We start from the raw sequence: 14,956 nt of genomic DNA on the forward strand, positions 1-14,956 counted from the left end.
TGTCAGTTTTTAAAATTCTATTTGCCAGAAAAGTATCCTATCTCCAATGAGCTTATATTTCAAGTAAAATTTTCTAGTACCAAACTCGGAAAATGTTAGACGATGCTATCTCCCAGGAGTTAGATAGAGTAAAGCAAAAATCAGCACAAATGCCTGAGCTTCATGCCCTTTCACTAGCTGTCCTGAAAAATTAGTATTTTCCCCTAGGTGGCCAGAAGCAGAGTACGAATCCCCACAGCAGTTCAGAATTAAATTCATTACTTCCATCATTTGTGGCTCTAAAGCAACAGAGGCATTGTTTTAATGTTAAGTTTAAGCTTATTTTTTTTTTATCTTAAGAAGAAAAATTGTTATGATGTTGCAGAGTTATGACATTTTGATGTTTTTCAAACTGAGTAGAATGCAAATTAGGAAACAGGCTAAAACGTTCAGAAATGACGAACATAAAAATATAGTTAACACTAACCTAGAGTTTTGATCTCACATGATTAGAATTCATCATCTATTTCTGCTCACTCCACCCATCAGTAGGCATCCCGAGAATGGCTGGAGCGTAATACAGTTGTGCCGTTTTGTGCATCAAATATCAGCACCAGGCTGTGGGGGGGGGTGGGTTAGTGAGATATGAGATTCAATCAAATTCTAGATCTATTGCTGTGCTTCCTAGAATCAGCTTGCCCTTCCTGCGGCTCCCCCAACCCTTCATCTTCAAAGAGCTTCCTTTACGAAGACAAAATGGAAGAGCAAAGGCACGGTGTCCATGTTATGGAAGGGTCACTTCTCTCTTTTGGCCAGAAAGGGGCGCATTTCTCTAGTTCCCATATAAACTACTGGTAACCTTGCTTAACAGACTAGGCTCTTACTGGCCGTCTTGGCATACAGTGATTTTCGTTTATATACTAGAAAAGTTGGCATTTGAGTCTTCCAAGACCTTACTGGAAGCAACTTCAATCAGGTGAGTTCTGAATATCTGAGATTTTTGCTAGGATGTGCAGACAGTGGGAGTGATTGTTAAAGGACTTTTAATGAACATACTGGACTCTTTCTGATTAAGGGTTATGGTCAGAACTTGGGAATCCAACCACAGGGCTTTTCTGAATGTGTCTTTGAGAAATGATAGCCCAGAGTTGGAAAAAAATGATCAAGAATGTCCTTTTGAGGAGGTATAGTAGGATGTTACACTGTACACTTAGAAGCAGAGCTTTGATTTCTGATGAAGGTGGTGCATCGCGATGGTTACTTTTATGGGTCTGAGTGGATCGGTATTTCCATACATATGGGTAACATTAGAAGGCTGCTAAAATAAAGCATCAAAATCTAGATATAGGAACACTATATGGGCTAGGAAGATCCTTTTCCTAGACTCAACATTATTAACCAACTACTGAATAGGATTAAGTAATGTAATGTGTGTGTACATGAAGCATGGAGCCCTCCTCCCAAGGCTCAGCCATCCTCTCACAAGAGGAAGCAGGAAGATGGTGAGAACCTGAGGTTGACCACAGGGAAATGATATTTTCCAGACACAGCAGGGCAGTTGCACATGTGAACTCACAGTAGTTGTTATGGAATGCCTAAGACTTGCACAAACTTAAGGTAGATAGAAATCTCAGCACTGGGCAGGAAGGTGAGCACCAAGTCCCACCCCTAACGGAGGAGGTATTGGTAATTGATACACTGTAGGAGAGGGAGAGTCAGTGTTCTTAAAGGGGTGGCCCCTGGTAGGTAGGCCACGCTCCAGAGGAAGACCACAAATCCAAGAGTATATGGGCAGCACAGACTGTACATGACGGGCTTAGAGTTAAGAGCTAGAAGGTACAGAGCTGGGTCGGTAGGGAGATGTTGGTGAAGGGGATGAATATGTTTCAAATACATGGTATGAGTTTCTCAAAAAACTAATAAAATGTGAAAAGAGGGTCAGGTTTCAACAAGGATGCACAGGTAACTGTAAATACTCAAAGGTGGTTACAGGACTGGAGAGGCTTCAAGGACACGGCAGGGGTGTTCTCAGATAACTTTCCCCCCACTTAAGATTTATTGTTTAGTACTTCACCTTGTACGTTCTGCCGCTATTAAAACACTGGGATCAGAAGAATGTGTCATCTTGAAGTCAGTTCTCTAAGAGAAAGAAAACACACCTTTTCCAGGAGAATAATCTAAGCAGACAGTATTTAGTGGCAGGGAGTTGGCGACCAGACCGACTCTCTCAATACAACATCATGTGGTCAGCTGTGCATGGAGATAGTAGCTTCGTTTAGAGACGGGTGAGTCCTGGACTTCAGTTCGACAGCTCTGGCTTGTTTTTGACTTCCATCTCTAACTAACCATGTTTACTTGGATAAATCACTCCTTCCCCAGGCTCCAGTGTCATCCCCAATAAATGCCCATCAGACTTTTAAATGTGACCATGCCGATGATTGTACTCATGTTCCAGGATGGTTATGAGAAATAAATGAAGCACTCTGTAAAAGTGTGGCAGTCGCATTCCTGGCAGAGAGCCAGAAGAAACTATGGCATAAATATGAATACTTTTCATCTGTAAATTTCTGTGTATTTTGCAAAAACAATTTCATATCCACTGTCTCTTTATAATAATCTTTTAACTAGACGTAGCTGCAATATCTACTATCCTGTTTTACATGTGAAGACATGTACTGTTTCAAGTCTTTAGTTGGTTGTAGTCTTGACTGTGAAAGGTAGTTGTCCAAAATGTGTGTAAGTTGACAAAATACTTCACTATTAATTACTGATCACTATTTTATATAAAAAAAAATGAGTTCAGTAAGAAATAGAGACATTTCAGTTTTCTGGAACTTATAGTGAAAAATATGTTTTTCAGAAAAGCTCACTGGGGGGCTGAGGAGATGCTCAGTTGCTAAAAGACTTGCTATGCAAACCCAGTCCCCAGGACTCAGGTTACAAAGCACCCCGACACCACTCATCCCCCCATCTTTTCATACCTGCCCTTTGTCCTTGCAAAGTCTCTCACAAAACAAAATATTAAAAAAAAATTATAAAAGTAAAACAAAACATCTCACTATAAAAGCTGCATGTTTCATAATGTATCCCATAGTACACCCTTTTGCCCTAACAGCTTTACTTGCAGATGCTCATTGCAGTGAGTCTGGTTCAAGGCCTCTGGCTTCTGCTATGTTATCAATACTGGATCCTCACTGAGACTCATCTTGGATGTCTTGTTGTTGCCCTGGGTCATGGAGATCCTGCAGCTCTGGATCAGTAGGAACAGCTCCTTCACGTGCTCCAGCAGTTCATAGATGGGGTAGATGTTGGGGTGGCCAACTCAAAGCCCTGGATCTAGGCCTGGTGGTAGCTGAGTTGTTTAGCCCTACAGCACTCCTGTGCTCATCTCCCACATTGCCCAGGCTGGGACACGGTGGCATCTCTTCTGACCCATGCTACTGCACAGCTGATAAGAGGCAGGGTCAGCTCTCCCATGACAAAAACCTCTTAATGAGGAGTTGAGAAGCCAGGCCTAGTGCACAGGCCTGTAATCCTAGCTTTTTGAGAGGTTGCCTTAAAGGATCAGGAGTTCAAGCATCCCTGGGTTACATATTGAGTTCTGGGAAAGCCCTTGATTCTTGGTGAGACCTTTATTTCAAAACAATAAGTAAGAATAAGGGTCAGAGAATATAGTTCAGGGGCCAAGTGCTTCACTATCATAAGGCAAAGTCCTAGGTTTAATACCCAGCTCTGCAAAAAGAGTTTAGAAATTTCTTCACTACATATATTGAAAAGTCTTGAGTGATATGTTGGAATGTTAAATAACATCTATAAATATAGATGAAAACTGAACTAGGAGGATTTGTCAGTGGCTTCTTTCCCCATCAGCAAACATTCAGATGACTCAATAGCAGGAGAAGAACACTACGTTTGTCCCTGTAGTTTCTTTCTTTCTTTTTTCTTTTTTTTAACCAAACAAGTATGAGCTTTAAGAGCAGCAAAATGAGACAAATGTTTCTTTTCCATCCAGAGCACTGGTTCTCAACTGTCCTAATGCTGTGACCCTTGAATACAGCACCTCATGTTGTGCTGACCCCCTACTGTAAAATCAGTTCACTGCTACTTCATAATTGTCATTTTGCTACCGTTATGGATCATAATGTAAATATCTGATATGAAAGGAATCTGATTTGTGACTCCCACAAAAGTCAAAGCTCACAGGTTGAGAACTGCTGCACTGGGTTGGGGTGGGGGTCAGGGGCTACATCCTTTTTGCTACTGGGAAGATTTCTTTTTCTATTTGTCAGACTGTGTCATTGGCTTACAGGAGAAGCATCTGCCTGCACTCCTACAGAGTCTCTCTAGAGGATTTCCAGTTCTGCTGAGCTGAAAGACCCTGGGACTAAGCTTCCCCCCTATATAAACATGCATGCCTTCAAGTTTTAGTTCATATGAAAACCCCTTTTAGGCTGACGTGAGAGCCAGCCTATTTCTATACTGTGTGATTGCTAAGGCAATCTTATTAATCTTTTTAATCTAATAAATGTCAGCTGTGCCTGCCATCTCGGTGTGCATGTGTAAAAACATTCATCGAAACTCTGCTTTTGCCTTTGGGGGATAAGAAACAAAGATAGCTCTGTGACTATGGAGAAGAGTGGCCGGGAGAGCAGAGATAATGGGTTCTCAGAAAGCAAGCACCAAGTCATTTTAATTGCCTGTTGGTCTGGAAGTATATTTTTCTTCTTCCATACAGTGTGGCATTTAACCTTAGCAGAAGGAAAATGGAATTTGGGCTCTTTTATTTATTTTTGGGGGGTGCTTTTTAAAAAAACATTAATATTGAGGTTGGAGAGATGATTCAGTGGTTAAGAGTACTCATTGCTTTTGCAAAGGACCCAGATTTAGTTCCCAGCACCCACATGGCTCACAAGCAGTGTGTAATTCCAGTTCCAGTGGATATGATGCTCTCTATGACATGGGCACTGCACATATGTTGTGCACAAACAAATGCAGGAAAACATCTATATTCATACAATAAAAATAAATAAATCTTTATGCTGGGTACACTGGCTCACGCCTGTAACCTCAGTATTTAGTAGGTTGAGGCAAGAAGATTGCTATGATTTTTGAGGCCAGCCTGGGCTACATAGTGAATTTTGGGCTACCGAATAAGATTCTTTCTCAAAAAACACACAAACAACTGTAACAACAAAAACCTCAAACCGAAGCCAACAAGCAAAACTAAACAAAAAGACATAACAACAACAACACCGCAACAAATCTTAAAAACCACCAACACTAAAAAAAAAAAAAAAAAAAAAAAAAAAAAAAAGAAGGAGAAGAAGAAAGAAATGATTCTAGAATATGGTTATGTGATATATAGTCTTCCTTCTCTTCAGGCCCTACATCCACTGATTGAACAAACCTTTGAAAAACTGTATCTGTACTGAGCACGGGCATACTCCTCCTGGTCGTTACTCCTCAAACAACACAGCCTAACTACTACTCACACACCACCTACATTGTATTGGGTTTGTAAGTAATCTATAGATGGCTTAAAGTAGAAGAGAGAGGGGCTGGGGAGGTGGCTCATTTGTTAAGAGCACTTGCTGTTACTTCAGAGGACCTAAGCTCAGTACTCATCATTCACACTGGGCAGCTCTTAACTCCCGAAACTCCACTTTTAAGGGACCCAAAGGCCTCTTTTGGCATCGTAGGACGTGAACAGACACCGACACACCTACACATAAAAATAATAAAAATAAATCTTAAATAAGATAAAGTAGAAGAGAGGATGCAAACACTCTGACATTTTGCACGAGCTTTGAACACTCTTGGAGTTTGGGGTCCATGGGGGTCCTGGAACCAATCCCTAATGAATATCAAAGAATATACTAGGTAGGCATGACAACCAATCAGCCATTGATTGCATACTGGTTGTCTTAGTCCATTTGTGCCACTATAACAAAGTACTTTACTTTGGATGATTTTCAAGTAGAAATGATCTCTCCAGTTCTACAGGCTGAAAAGTGCAAGGGCAGGGCGCCGGCAAGTTTGATAGTTGTTAGCACTTGTTTCTGCTTCCAAGATGGCACCTTCGTGCTGCACTCTCATGTGGCTCACAGTAAGAAGGGCCTTCCTAGTACCTGTAAGCACTTCAGAAAGGATGTAACCTTAGTCATGAGGGTGGAGCCCTCTCACATTAATTATCCTGCAATGACCTCACTTCTTAATAATAATACACTAAGGATTATGATTTAACAACATTTTTTTTGGAATGGCACATTTAAACCATAACACTGCCTTTAAAAAACCTTCGCATGCATGCCTGTGTGTGTGTGTGCATGCACGTGTGCGCACGCATGTGTGCAGGGAAGTCAGAAGGCAACTTCTAGTGAGTGTTGGTCTTCATCTTGGACCTTGTTTGAGATGGAGTCTCTGCATCACAAAGCAAGCTAGCTGGCTCAAGAGCTTCATGGAGTTTCCCATCTCAACTTCCTGTCTCAGAGTAAGAGCTGGGATTACAGGTGTGTGCTACCAGCTTTGACTTTGTGTGGGGTTTATGAATCTGAACTCAGGTCCTCAGGCCTATGTTTTACCCACTGAGACCCCTCCCAGGCCCACAGCACTGATTTTATAAACACACACACACACACACACACACACACACACACACACGAACCACAATATTTGATAATTTCCTTTTTCTTCCGTTTTTGGGTGTGGTGGTAATGTGGTTTGAGTTTAAGGCCTCATGTGTGCTAGGCAAGTGCTTCACCACTGAGTTATATACCCATTTAAAAATGATTTTGTAACACCGTCTCTCTAAGTTATCCAGGTTGGCATTGAACTGGCTCTGTAGCTCATACAAGCCTTGAACTTGTGATTCTTCTAATTCAGCTTCCCAAGTGAGAAGGTTATAGCCTCGGCTGATTTTTTTTTTTTTCAAAATAAAAAGCTGAAGGAAAAAGTTAGTGCTAGCTTAAGCACTTACCAAAACAAACAAAAAACAAACAAAAAACCAAACCAAACCAAACCAAGAAACAAAGCAAACAACCCCAAACCTTCGGGTTTATGCTTTGGTAGTAACCGGGAGAGAGGTGGTCACTGTAAAAGGAGAAGCAGGATTTTGGTTATTCATTTTGTGTAAGATGTTTGGCATGATGCCCAATGGGATTTTAAACATTATTCTCTTAGGGCTAAGATTTAAAACATAGAGCGCTTACAAGGGAAGGGTACCGTGCTTGGTTATGACATATCTCCGTCAGACTGAAGTTTTGATTACAACATCTTGGGAGCGCATACTATGCTGTCCTCGATAATCCCCACTCAGAGCTTTGAGTCATCAGAATAACTCTGCAGGACGTGCGCACACAGTTCGTTACTGGGCATCCCAGATCCACTGTTTCCAGGGCGATCTGACACCCTCTGTCCTTCTGTTGCGAATTTGTCTCTGGCTTTCCCATGCCAAAGCACAGCCCAAGATGAGAGCAACCTATACTTACGGGTAGCTTTCCCAGATGTTGGTTGGGACACGAAACATTAAGAGTCAGATACTGAGGACCACGTGGAGACACTGCCTTGGGGAAAAATAGTTCGGGTAGCAATTTAAGTTAGTGACAGTGGATAGCGTTTCACTAATGAATATATTCTCCCCCCACCCCCCACCCCCCCGTATGTGTGTGCGCGCATGTTCAGGTGATATCTTCATAAAACGACATACAAATCGTAGTGCAAGTCTTTTGAAAAGAAGACTTGGAGTTGTCTCTCATGTATTGAAAAGGTTCAAGTACAGGGATTTCCTCTGGGTTTGGGAGAGGAATGGCGAAACCCAAGGGAAAGAATTCTATGCAGGTGCATGAACCTATTTGTGAATTTAAAGTAGATTTTGATCAGACCTACCCCCCTCCCTTTTGCTAAGCAGGATCTCCCAAGCTGTTTCATCGTTCTCTGCGATTTGCTGTCCCAGGATATTCTCCTGCCTCGTAGAATTCAGCGATTCCCTGCATGAGCTGTCCGCCCCATGTCAGGTCCTGCCCCCTCAGGTCTCACTGTGTCAGCCCAGGCTGCGAAGTGGGGGAATGGGTAAGGACTTGCCAATTCAGGCAAACTTCGTCATCAGAGATGACTGAGGGTTTGGGGTTTCCCCATCTCTCCCACGCCGGGCCATGCAGCTAGCGTTAAAGAGTGCGGCAAGTCTACTCTTGAGCTGCAGGGACCAGGGCAGAAAACCCAGTGTACTCCGGAAACCACTGCTGCCAGCCAGGGGCTGCTGGCTGGGGACAGCGAGCACAGGGAGGTTTTCCTCAAGACGCTTTGTTTTCCTGCGGCAGAAACCCGAGGCGGGTTCTTTCCACTAGACCTAACTGGCCCGCAGCGATAGCCATGGAAGTTGCTGTGGCGCAGAGCGAGACCCAACCACTCCGCGCCGCCTTTTTTGTGGATGTTTTTTCCTTACATAGGTTACTTCTTTCTTCCTCCTTTGGGTAAGTGGAATGAGTCCCCAAATAACCAACGAACCAATAAATGTGAATTGACTGTGATGGAAGCGGGCAGGGGGGGGGGGAGGGACGGGGGGCAGGAAGAGTTAATGCGCTAATTAGCTAATGGGCTAATACGTTGTTTTTTATTTTTGTTTTTTTTTTTTTTTTTTTTTTGAGGGGTGATGATCTTGTATCTCAGTTTTGGAAGAATTACATTTAATTTCACATGCATTGCAGGGACGGTAGTGGAATTTATTTTTGTCCCCCCTCCTCATAAACTTGTCTTTGAGAATGAGACTGGGGGGAGGAAATGCTCCAAAGGTGAGTGAACCCTGAAAGGTAAGAGAGAAGGAATTCAGTGATTCAGTGCAGAGATGTTCTCCCATGCCTGGGCCAGAGCAAGACTTTAATCCAAGCAGCCCCTATGTATGGGTATGAATTCTGTTCCCCGGGCTTACAGGGTCTGCCCCAAGTCTTCCCAGTTTCCCCATAATTGTCCTCCAGCTATTGGTGTGGGGAGGTCATTTATTACCTAGAGGTCAAAATTACTTTTAAGGAAGACCTGCAACTTACTTTGATGCTCTGTGTTTGTTGATTGGCTGAATGGTAATGCATCAGAAGACTGCAGTTTGTTCCAAAGAGTGGTGCTTTGGGTAGTGATAGAATTCCTTAATGTTGACTGGGGTTTGGATAACTCAGTTTTTGGATCATCATCGTTACTCAACACGTCTGGTCAGATTCATGGTCCTGGACCCTAAGGTTTTGGTATAGAAACGATGGGGTCTTGAGGTCAGATAAACTTGGGGTCTTGATCTCCCTTCTGTGACCTTGGGGGTGTTTCTTAATTCCCCCAAGCAGAAGTCTTCACCTCTGTACATAGAGGCCAGGGAGAGCATCCATAGAGAGATGGAGGAAGCTGATGGAGAAAGAGAGGAGAGAAGGTGAAGTTGCATTCAATAAGCTGTTTTGCCTCCTCACTTGAAGAGGTTTTAGAGAGGTGTGCTTCTCTGTGGATTCCTTGCTTGTGGAGAGGGCGGAGTGAGGTTTGAAAGTGCTTCTGAGAGTCTCCATTCTGTGGGTTTGGGTGAAGAATTCCTATCCATACCTGGTTTCTCCGGGGCTCGTGACTGGGCAATGCAGAAGCTGTTTGCTTTATGTACATGCCTTGTTCATCCTCGAAGTCCAAGGAAGGGAAAGTGTGGAAACAGCCCAGAGGAGGCTGCTCTGATGCACTTGGGGAAGCCATCCAAAGGGCTGAGGAGGCGGAACAGCATCTCACTGTGGTGCCAGCTTTCCTTGAACTTGGTCTGCAGAGAACTCACAGCCTATGAAGTCAGTGACAAAGCACTTCCAACAATAGCTCTCTCCTTAGAGCTTGCCCCAGGATTTAGAGGGGTGTGTGTGTGTGTGTGTGTGTGTGTGTGTGTGTGTGTGTGTGTGTTGATAAATTGACCCAGGTCTCCCATGAACCTCAAAGGTATCTTGAATGCCAAGCTAGTGGAAGCTTTTAGGACCACAGTTAGAAATGGGGCTTAGGAATGGGGCAGTTGCCACTTTTTCTTCCCTAAGTTAAGGCACTAACAATCAATCTGACCTCCTGGCACTAGTTCTTCAAAAGGCAGGTCCACATCCGTCTTACCCTTTGCCAGGTGGCCGGTACCTGGCTCAGTGATGGTACACAGAAGGACTTTGGTATGTAGATGCTGAACGAACAAGACTTTTTAGTAATCTTACTTATAGACAAGGGGACTGAGTTGAGCTTCCTGTCCAACACCACAGAGTGCTAATTGAACCTTCCTTTAGCAAACATTACACTTCATTTAGCATACGTTATTATTATTGCTGTTGTTGTTTTTAATTATTTTGAGCGTCTGTTATGTGCCAGTCTCTGTTGCTAGGCACCCAGGGAACTTATAAGCAGAATTCATATGGATATTTGGGTGGCTCTTGCAAGAGCACCTGAGCACCTTAGCCTTTCCTGGTCTTTTCTTTATCATAAGCCCACCTAGGGATTCCAGGAAGGGGAGGTGGGGGTGGGGCATCTCCCTAACTCTCTGAGAACAGGGCCCCCGAGGTCTTCCTGCAGCCACCATTGGCTGATTCTCAAGAGCTCCCGGTCACCTCCTTAGCTTCTCAAAGTAGAGTCACTGATCCTTAGCAACTCCACTTTCCTCCAGGGCCTCAGAGTCTCTCCCCAGTCCATCTCCCTAGCCTCCAAGCGTGAGCCTCAGTCCGGCTACAGGTAGCTGGGGAAGAGATCAAGCTGTGCCTGGGGAACTAGGCGCGGTGAGCCAGCGCCAAGCGGTCCCAGAACAAAAGGCTCATGGCTGGTATTAGCTTCCTTCACTCAGGAGCGCCGTGGAGACCTAGGTTCGGGACTCAGGCGAGAGCACCACGCTGGGGAGCTGGGAGTGGAGTACCAAAATGAAGTAGTGACAAAAGAGAAGGAGCAGACACCCGGGGTGGGAGCGGTGAAAGGAGGTCACCCCCCCCAACCCCCAGGCCGAGGTCTGCGGTGGGGCCGCGGCAGGCAGGCCCTTTCCTCCGCCTCCTGCAGAGCCTTCCAGGCAGCCAAGCGTGTCTCCGGCTGCAACTCCACCGAGCACGCTGCGGCCGCGCCAGTAAGTAGCAGCCGCGCCCTCGGCTCGCTGTCTCTGCGCAGCCCGGGGGAAGACAGGTCCGCCACCGCCCAGCGACGAGACCGGGTGTCCGGGATCCACGGGCGCCCCGCGTCCTCCCGCAGTGGCGCGGTACCTGCAGCGCGCCACGGGGAGGGTCGTCTCAGCCGCGAGCTCCCCGGGGCGCCGCGCCACCCTTCCGTCCAATGGCTTTCGGCGGGTGGAGAGTGGGGGGCGTCGCCCGGGGGCGAGGAGCCGCGGCTGGGGAGGGGCCAGTGCTCTGTGCTCAGCCGAGCGAGGCTGACGTGTCCGCCCGAGCGCGCGGCCGGGTGTGTGCGCGCCTGTGTGTGTGTACGTATGTGTGTGTGTGTATGTGCGTGTGTGTGGACGCGAGAGAGGGGGTACGAACACGCCTTTGGGGACCCGAGGGACGCTGCGGTGGGTTTCTCTCCGGCTTCCGTTCGGCGGCTACTGAGCCTCGCATCTGCCTACCGCGCTTCTGCACAAGCAGCCCAGCTCTTTGATCCATCCTCTCGGAACCACCCTCAGCATCCGACCTTACTTTTTCTTTCACCCTCAAGGGCAGCAGCTGGCCACCCCCTTAACCGGTGCAAACACCCAACCAAGCCAGTGCTCGGTGCTTTCTTCAGCTAGTATTTTCCCCCCCCCCCCGCTTGTCTTTCTCTGGGGCTCCCCACGAGCCACTCCAATGCTCCTCCATCCTCACAAATTGTTCCGTTGGTCTGTTTAACCGACGAGTTGTAAATCTTGAAGACTTTATTATTATTATTTTGATTCTTTTAATTTCATCCCCCCTGTGGGCAACGGAGCAATGAAATTTCCAATCGAGACGCCAAGAAAGCAGGTGAACTGGGATCCTAAAGGTTGGTATTGCCTACTTCGGGCTATCCTGGCTCTCTTCCACCTGCTGGTGCTTCACTGGCAGGAGCGGATGGGTTTGCTCCCGGCAGCTTGCGTCCTGAGGCTGGGAAATGCGCCTGGCAACTGCAGCGTGGGTGGGAGGAGGGCGGAGGCAGCGTGGGTTCGGAACCCAGATCGCGCCTGTCAAGATCACACAATAGTTGTCCCTCTAGGATGGTTTTACAATCTATTTAAAGATACACCAAGCTGCTGTTTGTTTTGAAATTGTACCAAGTGTTGGTATTTGCTTTTGACTTTGTGAGTGTGCATGTATGTGTGCCTGTGTGTGTGGTCTTTGTTTCTAGTGATCTTTGTCTCTCTGGCAGATGGGTGGGGTGCCTCTCACTGGACCTGGAGCTGCGCCTCATGGCCCGCGTGTCCTCAGAGGGACAGGTTTCTTGGCAGCATGTGAAGCTGAGATCTGCAGCAGCTGTCCCTGGGGTAGCACTTCTCTCATAGGGCATGTAGCATAATGGAGCCCAAGGGGCCTCCAGAGTCTTTGCTCTGTCTTATTACTAATCCTGCCGGCTAGTTTGGCTCAGGTTGTAGTAGGGGTGTGGGGAGTGGTTTTCCTCGATAAGGGTGGGTCTGGGAAGGGCTCACAGAGTGACCTACAGTGTGCCCACGCACACAATGGTGCAGTATACTTTTAGGAATGTAGGCTCACTTTCCCTTCCTGTAAAAGGGATTAAGGCAGGTTGTGTGGGTGCACCACACTCCTGGCCTTGGCCACTGCCCCCCACCCCGTGTTAATGTATAGATATTATGACCGGTAGTAAATAGTATTGGAGCAGGACAAGTTGAAACAGTGTGTCCAGTCATCTCGGCTCATATACAGGCGAATTAGGGTAGGCGGCGCTTGAGTGGGTCTTGGAGTTAAAATTGTGTGTATGTGATTAAATTTCTTCTTTTAAAGCATATCACTTTATTTATATCATTTAATGATATATCATATCATTTTATACAATACATCTTGATCATAGCTAATTCCCGCTCAGCTCAGTCCCTCCCTTTCACTTTCTTTATGACTTCATTTCTTCTCTTCCCCAGACTAGATCCAGGAGAGCAAGTTATGTGTGAAGTAAATGTCCTAGGAATTGACTGGCTGAAGAGTGAATGAAGAGGTATTGCCCTTCAGTTTGCAAACACTTTCAGTACAGCCTCAGCCTTCTGTTTGGTCTCCAAATCTCTGGAAATAAGGAATGTGGTGGTTTGGCTTTTATTTTTTAATCATTGCAGGATTTATTTGTCAAACACATGCTTCACACCAGGCACAGTCGGAGACCTAGAAATATAGTCAGAAGGGGACACACAAGATATGGGGTCTTCTTGGAGTTTACAGTGTGGGTGTATAGGGTCAAATTTAGTCACAGAAGGGAGGAGTTAGGAATTCAAAGTGTGGCATGCTCTGTGGGAGCTTTAAGACAGTCTGATAGGAAACCTTGAAGCTGGGTGCGGTGGCTCATAATTGGGAGCCTGAGCCAGGATTTCCATTGGGTTGAGCTTAATTAACATGGGGCTACCCAGTGAGTTCCAAGTCAACCTGGGCTTCTCCCCTGTCTGAGACAAAACAAGCAGATTGGCAAAGACCAGAGGAGAGGATGACCAGGAGGTTTTCATGAGGAAACAACACCTCTATGGTACTGTCAGCTAGAGCGGGAGCTCCCTGGCCAGTGAGAAGGGGCTCTGCCTTCCTTAGAGGGAACCACAGAACAAAAGTTCACAGAGCAGACGGAACATATGCATCTGAGGAGCTGAAAACAGTGTTCCAAGCCTAGAGGAGAGAGAAAGTAAGGAACTTGTGATTGTGAGGGTTGGCTGGGGATCTTCAAAGCCCTGGTGCTGGTGGTGATAGAGTCAGGTTTGAGATTGAGGACGAGGGGTCTTTATTTTAAGCCTTGAAGAGTTTCAAGCCGGAGTCACGTGATCTGAGCTAAGTTTTAGAACCATTGCCGTGTGATGAATGCAGCTCTAGGGACCAGATGCAAAGGTGCACTAGCCAAGGTGGTGGCGTAGGGGATGAAGAGATGATGCAGAAAGAAGCTTTGGTGACCTGAAATCAACAGGATTTGTGAAAGAAGCACCCAGGTGGAGCTTCCAAGGCCCGGGATGCAGCTGGGGCAGGTCTGGTGTGGAGAAGTGGGAGCATTCTAGGGTGAGATGTCCCCAGGGGGCAGCAGTTGACTGGGGAGGGGTAGATAGTTTTTGGAATTCTGTTAGGAACATCAAGGGACTGTGTAACTGATGCTGGCTTTGAAAACTTATTTCTGTAACATCCTCTTGTGTCCCCATGAAAAGTGGTTCTCATGAATTTCCCATGTTTCAGAGCCTGATACAGAGAAGAAGAGTGGACTGGTAACGCCTACTGTTACAGCCACAGACACTAAAATAAACACCACAATGAAAAGAACAGCATTTCACGAGCCAGCCCAGGTGCTTCAAGGCTGTTATTCTCATCACTTATTCTCACAATATATATATTTTTTAAATTAAAAAAAATGGTTAGCATGTGAAGAATGGGTTTATAATGGCATCTCCATTTATATGTGTTATATTATAATTATACTTATATATTATGTATTACATATTATACTTATCTCATATTCATATTCTCCATCCCAGCCACCTACCCCACTCTTCCTCCTTCCCTCTCACTGTTCCTCTTCTGGTTTGCTTTCGTTATTTTATGATTTTCATTATTTAATAAATTCTTCATTTTGTTTTACGTGTATGGGTATTCTGCCTGTGTGCCACATGCACACAGTGTTCACGAAGGCCAGACGTGGGCATCAGATCCCCCTTGGAACTGGAGTTACAGATGCTTACCCAGTTGCCATGTGGGTGCTGGCAATTGAACTCGGGTCCTCTGGAAGAGGAGTCAGTCTTCAGACTCAGTTTTCATAGTTCTTATTTGACCCTATGTTATTGTTCTATTTGACCTTTGCTGTTGCTAGGACACTATGAAACTGCCTT

The 14,956-nt window shown here is 45.7% G+C and overlaps 1 protein-coding gene across 5 annotated transcripts in view; it reads left to right on the plus strand.

The window, feature by feature from the left end:
* The first annotated feature begins 8,305 nt into the window (after positions 1 to 8,305).
* Kcnk10 (potassium two pore domain channel subfamily K member 10) overlaps positions 8,306 to 14,956 on the plus strand; it is a 133,168-nt gene continuing 126,517 nt past the window's right edge. The window contains exon 1 of one of the 5 annotated variants that reach the window (XM_076921462.1): positions 8,306 to 8,447. In XM_076921462.1, the coding sequence (XP_076777577.1) occupies positions 8,405 to 8,447 (43 nt within the window). In that variant the 5' untranslated portion in view covers positions 8,306 to 8,404. Of the gene's footprint in view, positions 8,448 to 10,939; positions 11,066 to 11,355; positions 11,947 to 14,956 lie in introns of those variants that run through there. The other 4 variants (XM_076921463.1, XM_076921466.1, XM_076921465.1 and 1 more) reach the window with 4 other exon arrangements.

The sequence above is a fragment of the Arvicanthis niloticus genome, chromosome 23, assembly GCF_011762505.2.
Source record: "Arvicanthis niloticus isolate mArvNil1 chromosome 23, mArvNil1.pat.X, whole genome shotgun sequence".
In the NCBI taxonomy this organism is placed as follows: Eukaryota; Metazoa; Chordata; class Mammalia; order Rodentia; family Muridae; genus Arvicanthis; species Arvicanthis niloticus.